Source organism: Gadus chalcogrammus, chromosome 1 (assembly GCF_026213295.1).
Source record: "Gadus chalcogrammus isolate NIFS_2021 chromosome 1, NIFS_Gcha_1.0, whole genome shotgun sequence".
Classification (NCBI taxonomy): domain Eukaryota; kingdom Metazoa; phylum Chordata; class Actinopteri; order Gadiformes; family Gadidae; genus Gadus; species Gadus chalcogrammus.
Window position 1 is genome coordinate 3937289 of NC_079412.1, and position 13295 is coordinate 3950583.

The 13295-nt window shown below is 46.2% G+C and overlaps 2 protein-coding genes across 4 annotated transcripts in view; one reads left to right on the plus strand and one right to left on the minus strand.

The window, feature by feature from the left end:
• The first annotated feature begins 604 nt into the window (after positions 1 to 604).
• On the plus strand, positions 605 to 2383 carry LOC130391829 (uncharacterized). The gene is made up of 2 exons (XM_056602138.1): positions 605 to 1040; positions 1477 to 2383. The coding sequence occupies exons 1-2, from the start codon at positions 736 to 738 to the stop codon at positions 2381 to 2383; spliced, it is 1212 nt and encodes a 403-aa protein (XP_056458113.1). The 5' UTR covers positions 605 to 735.
• A 2783-nt stretch (positions 2384 to 5166) lies between these two features.
• Positions 5167 to 13295, minus strand: part of LOC130405589 (sodium- and chloride-dependent GABA transporter 2-like) — a 28676-nt gene continuing 20547 nt past the window's right edge. For 2 of the 3 annotated variants that reach the window (XM_056610859.1, XM_056610798.1), the window contains 7 exons: positions 10625 to 10749; positions 10371 to 10483; positions 10148 to 10285; positions 9941 to 10043; positions 9735 to 9835; positions 9261 to 9431; positions 5167 to 8645 (listed from right to left, as the gene is read on the minus strand). In XM_056610859.1, the coding sequence (XP_056466834.1) occupies positions 8517 to 8645; positions 9261 to 9431; positions 9735 to 9835; positions 9941 to 10043; positions 10148 to 10285; positions 10371 to 10483; positions 10625 to 10749 (880 nt within the window). In that variant the 3' untranslated portion in view covers positions 5167 to 8516. Of the gene's footprint in view, positions 8646 to 9254; positions 9432 to 9734; positions 9836 to 9940; positions 10044 to 10147; positions 10286 to 10370; positions 10484 to 10624; positions 10750 to 13295 lie in introns of those variants that run through there. The other variant, XM_056610919.1, reaches the window with a different exon arrangement.

The following is a 13295-nucleotide window of genomic DNA, read 5'->3' on the forward strand; positions in this document are numbered from 1 at the left end:
CATTTCTCTCCTATCTTCAGTCAGTCTGTCCAGGTTTCTGTACAAGCCACCTCCAGATATGGAGTGCACCATTGCTGCTGCGCCGCCTCCAGTCGGAATCTGGAGTATCGGAGTGTTGCGATAGGCAATCTGTAAAGCCTCTCGAGCCATCTCACATCGGCCGGCAATGATAAGGGCCTCATCCAGATCAATAGCCCCCTGCTCGTGATATTTAACTCTCAGGGCCGGGTCGAGCCCCGCCAGAAACCTGCAAAACTTGTCTTGTTTCTGAGCTATGTCGCCATAGCCTGGGAATGCTTCCAGAACTAGTTTACTTATTTCTGCTGCATACACATCCAAGCTCTCGCCCGGAGCACGGAGGCGGGCAGTGATGTTCGCTCTGAAACAGTCCAGAAAATGTTTGTGTCCAAATGCCTCCTGCAACCTCTCCTTTACTGCATTATAGTCGGCCTACACGGCTGCGGGCAGGCTATCCCATAACAGAAAAAGCTGCTTTGGTCAGATGCGTTGGTAAAATCCTGACGACTTCAAATTCATAGTCACCTTCAGTGCCTCCCACTAACGCCTCATGCCCACTGCACCGTCAGTCAACGGACGTCAGAAGGCGTGGCTGACGGATGGGGGAGTAGTCTTTGCAGAGGCATCCGTCAGCCAATCAAATCGCTTCCCGCTAACAACAACAAAGCCGGGTTCTTTCCGCTTCTTCCTGCTTGTTGTGTTACTTGTCATTGCAAGATGGATCCCGTTGTAGCAAGGATGGTGTTGGTTCAGGTTGCTGGTGCTTTGGTCCACCGACGTGGAAAGCAAGTGCATCGGCGTTGGTGGGTTCACCCCATTCTCCGGACACGCAACCAGAGAGGGGAGTATCACGCACTTGTGCAGGAGTTGCGTCTGGATGCTCTCCTTTTCCACCAATATTTTCGGATGCCTCCGGACTACTTTGACGAGTTGCTTGGCAAGGTCGGTCCTCTCATTACCGTGGCAGACACACAGTTTCGTTCTGCAATTGGCCCTGCCGAGCGACTCGCCATTTGCCTACGGTAAGGATACTTTTTTTTTTTTAATGATCACACAACTAGTGTTTCCATACAGCTCATTGGTGTGCACATACTGCTAGGCTATAGAAAAGGTGCCCATTTCCATCCACGGTGTTGTTTGCATAAGATTTCCTAATTAGGGAAGACATCTACCCATCTATAGCCATAGTAGTGTGCAGAGTGTTCCTGTTAAATCTCAGGTTATGTGGTAGAGCTATCTGTAAACAATCTAGTCATATTAGTTGTGGATGTCACATGGGATTATTTATGTATCAATGAAGAGTGTTGCAGATAAATGTGTTCCATCATAAAGCCTTTCTATTAACATGGTATGCAAGCAACCATGTATGAATAATAAATATAACTAAACTGTCATGACTCATGCCCTGTATATTTTAAAGTATATTTGAAGTATATTCTTTAATGCTTTCTTTTTTAGGTATCTTGCCACTGGCGATTCCTTTCACACGATTGGCTTCAGCTATCGTGTGGGCACTTCGTCAGTGTGTAGGATAGTGCGGGAGGTAGCCAGTGCCATCTGGACTGCTTTGGTGGAGGAGGAGATGTCTGTTCCCAAGAGGGCGGACTGGAGCACCATGGCCGAGCAGTTTGAGTGGCGCTGGAACTTCCCCAACTGCATCGGAGCGATTGATGGGAAGCATGTTGTGATACAAGCTCCAGGTAACTCTGGCTCCTTGTATTACAATTACAAGGGCACCTTCTCCCTGGTCCTCCTCGCCGTAGTGGACGCCGACTACCTCTTCCGGGTTGTGGATGTTGGAGGCTACGACAGGACGAGTGACAGCGGCTCCCTCCGTAACTCCGCGTTTGGGGAAGCTCTTCGCGATGGCACCCTTGACCTCCCTCCCGCCCGCGTCATCTCCGGCGCAGAGCAGCGGGGGCCACTTCCTCACGTGTTTGTGGGGGATGAGGCGTTCCCACTCATGACCCACCTGCTGCGGCCATTCCCTGGACAACATCACACTCAGGAGAAGCGAGTGTTCAACTACCGCCTCAGCCGGGCTCGTCTGGTAGTGGAATGTGCCTTCGGGATCTTGGCATCTAGGTGGCGCATGTACCGGCGCGTGATTGGCACCAGTCCTGAGGTAGCTGAGGTGTGTGTGAGGGCCACCTGTGTGCTGCACAACTTTCTGGAGAGGAAGAAGCTGCAGGGGAGAAGACGCGGGGTGGAACCGAACATCGAGCCATCGACTGATCCTGAAGCCCTGCGTGATGCACCCAGGATGGGCTCCAACAACGCCACCAGACTGACCATCCAGATGCGGGAGGCCTACTGTGCGTTCTTCAATGAGGAGGGTGCAGTGCCGTGGCAGCCAAGAGCCTAGCAACACAAAGGCTCTTCAACCAAACAGCTCTTTTAAGAGCTACCCATATCTTAAGAAAAGAAGCATATTCAAACTACACCTGCACCTTCCTATACCTGCGTATACATTGTACATTTGCTCAAGGTTAAGTTTTAAAAGTAAATGTAATAATGATTGATAATGATTTGGTTTTGTTTTTCACAGATGACCCGAGCCAGCTTTCAAGAATCCCTATTGTCTTTCTGCAAGTGTACTGAATAATTATTAATGTGCTAATATTAATACAACATAATTCCACTTCCAAATTATAATGTATTATAACTGTATTATAAAAGGAACACATCACAATCAAAGTCATTTTTTTTAATTAAGAACACACAACAGAACAACAAAACGACAGAAACACCATAATTTAACACCATAACAAACATAACCTCACGCACTCAGTCACTCAGTCACTCAGTCACTGTCATTCTCCCTAACCTCCCCCTGTAGCGCCGCCATATCTGCCCTGGAAACGATCTGGTACACCTCGTACCGCACCATGGCTCTATTAGCACTTGAGAGCCTTCTCATGGCAGGGAGGAGGGACATAAAGAAAGCCTCGTCCTCAGAGGGGGGCTGCGGCTGTGGCTGCGGCTGTGGCTGTGGCTGTGGTTGCGGCTGTGAGGCAAGTGTAGCCAGCGGCTCCATGAATGCCAGCATGCCCTGTTCAAAGGAGGACATCTCAGGCCTCCGCCGCTTCCTACCCCTGCCCTCTTCTGGGGGCTGCACGCGCCACTGGCTCCTGCCCACAGGTCCACCGTCCGCTGCTGGGGCCGGGGCCGGGGCCGGGGCTGGGGCTGGGGCTGGGGCTGCTTCATCTGCTGCTAGTGACAGCGCACCTGCCTCTCCATGCTCCTCTATCACCACCATCACCGACACCGGGGATGGGTTGCGATGAGGGAGGTTGGAGGTGGTCCCTCGATTTTGCAGGAATGGAGCTAGGAAGCCCATCACCGCCATGTACCTCCACACAGGCTGCTTGTCGGCCCCTGCCCCACTCCTCTGGGCTTCCTTCTCCTTCACCCTCTCCCTCCGATATCGGTCCCTGAGGGATCTCCACCGCTTCACAAATTCAGCCGCTGTAAATAAATATATGAAATAAAATTATTGATCACATTACAATCTACTTCATTCTTTTCATTATTATTTTCTGTAAAGACTTGAACATTTATGTCTATGTACTCTTTATAATCTATGTAGCAGTAGCTATGCTGTAGCTGCTATGTTTCGTTTTTGGATTCTGCACTGCATACACTGTCCAACTCGAATTAATAAATACAGGGATATTGTTTCCAAAACGCATATGTATACAGAAAGTGCATGTTTAAACATGTGTCAGCAATTGCAACTATACATTCTAGGTAGCAGTTAATTATATATTTTGGAGAATGCTAATGCTGGACCATGCATGCTGTATTGCTAGCAATCATTCAACACTGATTCATTTGAAAAGTAGTACATACATCGAAAATAATTAGAAAATAAATACATATTACCTGTTTCCCCCACCTCCAACGACACATCTTGCCATGCCCGATCTTTTAATGTGGTGTCCCTGTATGTGTACAGGGACTGGTCATACAAAATCGGGCGAGAGCCAACGGCGATTATCAGTTTGTCCTCCATTTTTTAAATTAACTTCTCCGCCGCTCTCCCACTTTCCAGTATCGAGCCCGAGTCGCGTCACAGTGCTTAAATTTGCATACGCGATCTGATTGGATGACGGATCCGTCGCTGCCGAAAAAGTTGAAAATTTTTCAACTTTCTGACGGTGGCGAACGCTCCAACTGAACGGACGGATCCACAATGCATTGCGCGTCCGTCCCCATGCAAAGTCAATGGGCAACGGACAACTGACGGAGGCAGTGGGCACGGGGCGTAATACCTTCATGGCAACCTCAAACTGCCTGGCCAAGCAGGGGAAACTTTGCTTTTCCTCTCCCGCAATGGGCGGTGGAAGTTCAATCTTTACGTTGCTGGAGAACAGTCTTTCCCTGCAGCGCTGCCTGTATTCCAACGGTTCCTCGTTAAACGTCCCCATTTATGTAGCTCTTTTTAACGGGGCTCAACGACAATAAGATGCAGGCTGAAGTCCTCACGCTGGACGCATCACAGACTCTCCACGCGTACTAGCTAAACTGTCTACAGCTAAACTAACCGCGCTAGAAGTGATTTATTACTTAACTAAACTTTTCACCACTTTTCCCAACAGTTTCATCCGTTTCAGTTGTTTTCGACTACTAATTCAACTAATTTAACCGCTGCCACCAATGTAACCCACTTTATTTTCAGCGCTACCAACACAGAGTCAAAACAGCGACCCACACGCAAACACTTCCGTTCTGCCCCTTCAGTTCCCTAACAGGAACTGGGTTAGATAAGTATAGTAAGTACGGGAAGCATGGATGTCGGAACATGCCACTGTTCCCACATTGGAAAAACAGGGTGTCCGTCCCCCGCTAAAGTCCCCCACTTTAGTTCCACAGTGTAATATCAAACAATGAGCACCAAAACGTAATACCTCTGAGCAGCATGGATTTCATCTGTAGTTAACTTTGCTGTTATGCGTTCATTTTGCACTTTACCTATAGAAGGCAGATCCAGGGAGTCTAGAATTTTTTCCTTATGATTTGTGGTCGATGTTTTGGCATAAAGATCTTTGCAATAATCCCTGAGCATACCAAATTTATTTTGGTTCATATTTAATTTGGTTGGTGTTAGGATCACGTAGTTTATTGACTGTAATCCCTGCCCGTTTCTTACGTAATCTTCTCGCCAATAATTCGGCAGCTTTAGGGGCTAATTCATAGAAATTTTGTTTTAAATACCTAGCCTTTATCTCTATTTCCTGTTGTAGTATTATATTAATTTGGTTTCTCACCTCTTTCATTTGTTGCTCTATTTGTTTTGTCTTTTTTCTCTTAATGTTTTTGTTCCAATTGTTTCAGGTCAGCTAACAGAGACTTGTACTGAGTTTCTTTTTCTTTTTTAAGTTTATTTGTAATTGCAATTAATTTTCCTCGTATGACAGCTTTTAGAGCATCCCATAGTATTGCTGGGTCTGTCTCGTCATTATCATTCTCCTCTAAGTACTTCTGTATTTCAGCTTTGATTGGTTCGACCACCTGTTTGTTATTTAATATCCCTACGTTTAATCTCCAAAATGTGTCTTTTCGTCTGGACTTCACATATATTTTTAAATAGATTGGGCTATGGTCCGACAAATTGGCAACTCCAATTTGACATCCCTGTATTCTATCCCTGTCTTCCTTCTGCATAAAAAAATTGTCAGTTCTTGAGTATACTGAGTGTGCTGCTGAATAATGACTGAAGTCTCTCTGTAGTGGATGTAGTTCCCTCCATACATCAAAAAAGCCCATTTCTTCCCATGTACTTTTCACTACCTTTGTGATAGGTTTCCTATTTCTCTTGCAACTAGTTGTGTCTAGGTCATAGTTCATTATCACATTGAGATCTCCTCCATATACATACACCTTCTATTTCTACAGCAATCAAATCAAATAGGGATTTAAAGAAGTGTTTATCGCTTTCAGGTGGGGCATATATGCTCACCAATGTTGCCATTGCTTGGTCAATTGTTCCTTTTACAATAATATAACGTCCCTCTTTATCTTTTATGTCTTTTTGATATTCAAATTTGGTGGCATTTGCGAATTAGCATTGCAACACCTCTTTTGTGGGTGATAGAATGGGAGTCAACGTACTTCCGCTCAATTTTGGGATCAAAAGTGTTTTTAAATCCAAATCTTTTCAACTTTTCATGTTCTGTTTGTGAAAGGTGGGTTTCTTGCAGAAAGTTAATCTGCCTACTCTCCTTTTAATTTTTGCTATAATTTTATAGCTACACAATTTGTTATAATTTTTATAATTTTAGCTCTTTTGACTGGGTTTGCTAAGCCATTAACATTTAGAGACATAAGCTTGATACATTCTTGTTTGGTAGTCATTGGCGGTTTTTGGTCTGTTCACATTGGGGTGTCTCCCCCTCAGGCTAACAGTGTGATAACCATAGGCACTTGACATCATATGAAACAAACATATGAAAAAATAACGTAGCATAGCTATAAACAGAAAAAGCTAGCTCCAAAAAGAGATGTCAACAACCCTCATATATTGACCCTCAGTTAGTTTTGAGGGGATATACCTTCCATAAGAGAAGGGCCCCCAACTAGCAGTAAGATGTAACCCGTAAGGGATAGATTCGACCATACTAGACTATGTTGCAGGCAGCTGTGCTTCAGTCCCTTTGAGCCAACAAGTCTGATATCTAAATCCGAATTTAACAATACCTTTTTTCATTTTTGACCTGTATTACACTTTAAGGATATGTTATTCACATTTATACTTAGAGTCAGGTATTCATCTGGCCTTGTTGTCCTCGCGTTGGAATTCTTGCAGTCGTCCTTTCGCTCGTGTGCCTGCCTGCGAGGCTCTCCTCATGTCCCCAACTGCTTCCTCCACGCTGCTGTACGTCTTAATTCCACTAGCCCAGTGGATACGCATCTTGTTGAGGGGTGTCTGAAAGCGGATGCCTTCCCCCTTTAGAATCTTCTTCATGATCGCGTACGCTTTGCGTTGTTGCAGCATCCTCACAGAGTAGTCATGATCAAAATAAATCCTTGTTTCTCCGAGGTTGACCGTTTTCTTTCCCCGCGCCTCTTTCAAAACCATCTCCTTCACATTAAACTGCTGAAAGTTGAGGATAATCGACCTTGGTGGTTGTCCTGTCTTTGGCTTCGGCGCCAGGGCTCGTGGGCTCGTTGAATCTGAATGTCTGTTTCGATTGAAAGCTCGTCTTTTAACCATTTGTCAATAAACGCCACGACCGATTTGCTTCTTAGCTCTGCATCTTCTGGAATGCCGTATATTTGGAGGTTGTTTTCCGCCTGGATCTCGATTCTAAGTCATTCAGCATATCCATCATTATTTTCTGCTCCTTTAGTATGTCCTTCATTGCACGTTTTGCGTCAGTACTCCAATGCTCGACTTCTTCAGTGTGAGTCAAAGTGGCGTCTATCTTATCATTTTGTCCTTCTACGTCTGCGTTTATTTTGACAAGTTTCTGGTTAATGTCCTCCTTAAACTCAGCCAGTTCTTTTTTCAGTGGCGATGTCGTCTTTAACTAATACGGTAATCCATTTGGATGGTACACTGGTGCGTGCAAGTCATAAGTTGCAAATCTCCCAGCTTTCTTGTGGCATTTGCGGAGGCAAATGCCACAAGGTCGTAGTAGCTTCGACCTTGTGGCATAGTAGCTTCCCGTTTCTCATTGGCTAGTCATTTTTATTGTTAGCTACATAAGCCTCTTTGGCAAACAAGCTCGAAAACAAACAACACAACTTTACATTGTATTGTACACACAGCAAGACCGTGCAATGCATGACCGGCATAAAGTCGCAAAGTAATCAAGTGTGTAAAAGCATTTAAAATCTACATTAAAATGACCAACGTGATACAAATACAAAAAAATAAATCTCTTTACGGGCGCAGCCATTTTTGTTGACGAGTACTATGTTTGGCCTCACTGAACTCGCTCTACTTTCAAAGAAACGAGATACTACGACCAAAGGGGGCGTGCCTCATTGAAATGCCGCAAGAAAGCTGGGAGATTTGCAACTTGCAACTTGCGCGTACCGGCGTACCATCCAAATGGATTACAGCATAAGTTGTTGGTGCTTCCTTTTATGTGTAGGGACCCTAGTCATGCTACTGCAAAGGTTTGGTGCTATTTTTTTTAGCAATATTAGTGGTTAAAAAATGCCGATTTGGAAGCAAAACTCACCATCCCAAGCTAATAACATGGAAGCCAAACATTGCGCCGGGCAAACTCTATACTCGATTTTCGATGAAAAAAGAATCTGGAGGGGTTATTTGATGGGTTTACGTGCCAAAACAAAGACCCTGGGTATTGAACCCAGGGTTTACCTTATTTCTCTGAATAAAAAACATATTTAACCTTTATCACAACATTATATCACAATTTATTCAACAGTTTTAAAATAAAGGCATTGCCATTGTACACACAACATAAAAAAAATCGGTAAAAAAAAAGTCTGTTAAAAATGGTATCACTAATTTCTAGTATGATTCAGCGGTTGGATCGGCTGGAACTGGTGCGCAGTGTGTGTAGCTCTGTGAAGGTCTGGAACACCTCGTGTTTCTTCTTGGTTGGCGGAGATGGTAGGTCCTTCGCTGGCATGCACAGCGCTGTGACTCTCTGGTGGAAAGCATGCCAACAAACATTCCTAAGCAACCTATTCATAGTTCATAAATTTGGCTATGGTGTCCTAGCCTGGCTCTGCCCACCTAAGTACTTCCTCTCAATTTTAATTTCCCTTCATTACTACGTCTGGGTCTGCAGTATGTTAGTGGGTTTTCTCTGTCAAACTTTTCTGCGTCCAATCAGCGAACAGAGGGAGTGGCTGAGAAGAATGACGTTAAAGTCAGCGCTCGTTGACGGACATCTTCACGAACAGTGTTTGGTATGTTTACAGCCTGCGCGCAACTTGATTCCCGGCCAAACGTTAGCGATTGGTTACGGCAGATCCAGAGTGGCACTGGGCAGATCCAATAGTTTTAAACTTCAACACACACCGTAAATGAGTTAACGTTTCTCAATTGAGTAGGTCCAGTCTCTCTCTGTGCAAATTAAATGAAGTACGAGAGTCGGGTAGGACCAGGCTAATGGTGTCCAAGATAATTCAACAATAATATTTTGACTATTAGCTAGTTAAATATCTTTGTTCTTAACTCTCTATTATATAACTTGCCCTGATGCATGAAAACTCTTAACTTTATCATGCGAGCAGAAGGTTCTAAAGCATCATCATACCTCGCTTAGTGAGCCAGGAGTGACCGTCAAGGCGTAGAGCATCCAGAGCGGAACCAACATGGTCGATGAGAGAGTCAAGAACCCGCCGATGACGTAGCCCCACCAGGGGTATTCATATTCGTTGTTAAGCTTCAGAGGCGTATATTTCACCAAAGAAAAGACCAGAGTGCACTAAAATGAAATCAGACACAGGTTTAGATGAAGACTTTAAAAGTGCTGATGGTACTTCTATTTCAGTGTTATTCACGCTTGTTTATTTGTTGGTCATTCTGCAACATTCTTGGGATTCCAACCATGAATAAGGTGGAATTGTTCAGAATGTAAACGAGGTGTTGATGAAGTTCCCACGATGAAACTACAATGAGTGCTAAAACCCAGAAGGTTGTTAAATAACCAGTGATAAAGTGCATATAAGAATATACATATTTTTATTATCTTAATTTAGTTTAATGTATTCATTTTTAATTTACTTACAGTGCAGACCGCTGGAGTAAGGTACTGCCAACAGTATTTCATGAAAGGCCAGGGCCGGTAGCCAATCATATCCTGTATATTATCATAATGACGATCTGAACCTAGAAGAATAGAATGACTTATGTAAGCAATTCATTCAGCCACATTATTTACATGTATTCTGAAGAACATTCTCTCAATATGCAGTACACTTCATGACATCTCACCATATACCCAACCCACGCATGCAGACTGGAGAATCGCAAAAAAAAGGAGTGTCATTCCACTGCAGGCATAGTGGTCAAATAACAGAAAAACATACAGTCCGCCCTGCATAAAAAAGAAAAAACATTAATGCAAACACAACTTTCACGATGAACCCATCAGGGTCATCTTCCTAAAAAAAATATGTATTTAAAAAAAATGTCCCTCACATCTGTGACCATCAAAAGACCAATGAGGAAGCTTCCAACACAGAGGGCGAGCAAAAGGAGTTTACGCCGAACACCAGTTCTGAAGATTGAGGGATACAGGTCGGATAACGCAGTCACCAAAGACTCTTGGTTAACAAACTGAAATCCAAAGAAAGTCATGATGGATTACATTTTCAGAGATATGTTGTGCACGTTAAATGAATAGACGGCTCAAAGATTTTACCTCACTGTCCAAACCCAGGAAGATGATCATAATGAAGAAGGAGACAGCCCAGAGCTGAGGTACAGGCATCATGGACACTGCACGGGGGTATGCTATGAACACCAGCCCAGGACCTGGAGGTGGTTCAGTAATAATCTCATTCAATAGGCTCAGGCATACAGTAGAAGTTCACAGTCAGCCTTTGATTTGCATTACCAGAACGCCCTGGGCGGCATACAAGATGACAGATATTACATTTATCAAGCATTTTTTACCTGATTCGGCTACCATGGAAATATCCACGCCCTGCTCGTATGCCATGAAACCAAGCACAGAGAAGATGGCAAAGCCAGCTACAAAGCTGGTGAGGCTGTTCAACAGGCACAGATAGATACAGTCTCTGTGAAGATAAAATACAAGTGTCAGTTTGAACTCAACTCTAATAGAGGCAAGTACATGCTTTTGAAAGACACAAACAACGGCTCTGGTATATAATATAATCATCCACATTTGACAACAGTTTTGGAACTGTTGAGAGTCGAGAGATCCCTACATTATATGTGAAAGTACCTGTACATACAGGTTCAACTTTTGTAACACATCAATGGTTTTTACTATATCCGAGTATGGGTGGAGACCAGTTTAAAATGATTTAGATAATGCTGCATATCATCTCATCTCATCTAATTTTCGTCCGCTTATCCGGGGTCGGGTCGCGGGGGGAGCAGATCAAGCAGGGGGCCCCAGACTTCCCTTTCCTGGGCCACATTGACCAACTCTGACGGGGGGATCCCGAGGCGTTCCCAGGCCAGTGTTGAGATATAATCTCTCCACCTAGTCCTGGGTCTTCCCCAAGGTCTCCTCCCCACTGGACGTGCCTGAAACACCTCCCAAGGAAGGCGCCCAGTGGGCATCCTTACCAGATGCCCAAACCACCTCAGCTGACTCCTTTCTAAGTAAAGGAGCAGCGGCTCTAATCCGAGTTCCTCACGGATGGCTGAGCTTCTCACCCTATCCCTAAGGGAGACGCCAGCCACCCTTCTGAGAAAACTCATCTCGGCCGCTTGTACCCTCGATCTCGTCCTTTCGGTCATCACCCAGCCCTCATGACCATAGGTGAGGATAGGAACGAAGATCGACCGGTAGATCGAGAGCTTTGCCTTGCGGCTCAGCTCTCTTTTCGTTACAACGGTGCGGTAAAGCGAACGCAATACCGCCCCCGCTGCTCCGATTCTCCGGCCAATCTCACGCTCCATAGTACCCTCACTCGCGAACAAGACCCCGAGGTACTTGAACTCCTTCACTTGGGCTAAGGACTCATTTCCTACCCGGAGTAAGCAATCCATCGGTTTCCTGCTAAGAGTCATGGCCTCAGATTTAGCGGTGCTTATCCTCATCCCAGCCGCTTCACACTCGGCCGCCAGCCGATCCAGTGAGTGCTGAAGGTCACAGGCCGATGATCCAATGAGGACCACATCATCTGCAAAAAGCAGTGACGAGATCCTCAGACCACCGAACTGCAACCCCTCCCCACCACGACTACGCCGAGATATCCTGTCCATGTATATCACAAACAGGATTGGTGACAAGGCGCAGCCCTGGCGGAGACCAGCACCCACTGAGAACGAAACTGACTGGCCGTTGAGGACGCGAACACAGCTCTCGCTTTGGGAGTACAGGGATTGGATGGCCCTGAGGATAGACCCCCTTACCCCATACTTCCGCAGCACCTCCCACAGTTTCTCCCGGGGGACCCGGTCATACGCCTTCTCCAGATCCACAAAACACATGTAGACCGGATGGGCATAATCCCATGCCCCCTCCAGGATCCTTGCGAGATTGAAGAGCTGTTCCGTAGTTCCACGTCCGGGGCGAAAACCGCATTGTTCCTCTTCAATCTGAGGTTCGACGATCGGCCAAACCCTCCTTTCCAGCACCTTGGAGTAGACTTTACCAGGGAGGCTGAGAAGTGTGATACCCCGGTAATTGGCACACACTCTCTGGTCCCCCTTTTTGAACAGGGGAACCACCACCCCGGTTTGCCACTCCTTTGGCACTGTACCCGACTCCCACGCAATGTTGATTAGGCGTGTCAACCATGACAGCCCCTCAACACCCAGAGCCTTTAGCATTTCTGGCTGGATCTCATCAATCCCTGGGGCTTTGCCACTGCGGAGATGTTTGACTACCTCAGTGACCTCCACCAGGGAAATTGACGACGAAACACCATCAACCTCGAGCTCTGCCTCCAACATAGAGGGCGTGTTATTCGGATTCAGGAGTTCCTCAAAGTGTTCCTTCCAACGTCCGACGACCTCCTCAGTTGAGGTCAACAGAGTCCCATCCTTACTGTACACAGCTTGGATGGTTCCCCGTTTCCCCCTCCTGAGGTGCCGGATAGTCTTCCAGAAACACTTTGGTGCCGACCGAAAGTCCTTCTCCATGGCCTCTCCAAACTTCTCCCACACCCGCTGCTTAGCCTCCGACACTGCAGCAGCTGCAGCCCTTCGGGCCTGTCGGTACCCTGCAACCGAGTCAGGAGTCCTCCAGGTTATCATATCCCGGAAGGCCTCCTTCTTCAAACGGACGGCTTCCCTGACCACCGGTGTCCACCACGGTGTCCGAGGGTTACCTCCCCTTGAGGAGCATAAGACCCTGAGGCCACAGCTAGCCACCGCAGCTTCAGCAATGGAGGCTTTGAACACCGCCCACTCCGGCTCAATGCCCCCAACCTCCACAGGAATGCCAGAAAAACTCAGCCGGAGGTGTGAGTTGAAGATACCTAGGACGGGGGCCTCCTCCAGCCGTTCCCTGTTCACCCGCACTACTCGTTTGGGCTTACCAGGTCTATCCGGAAATTTCCCCCATTCCCTGATCCAACTCACAACCAGATGGTGGTCGGTTGACAGTTCCGCCCCTCTCTTTACCCGAGTGTCCAAAACATGC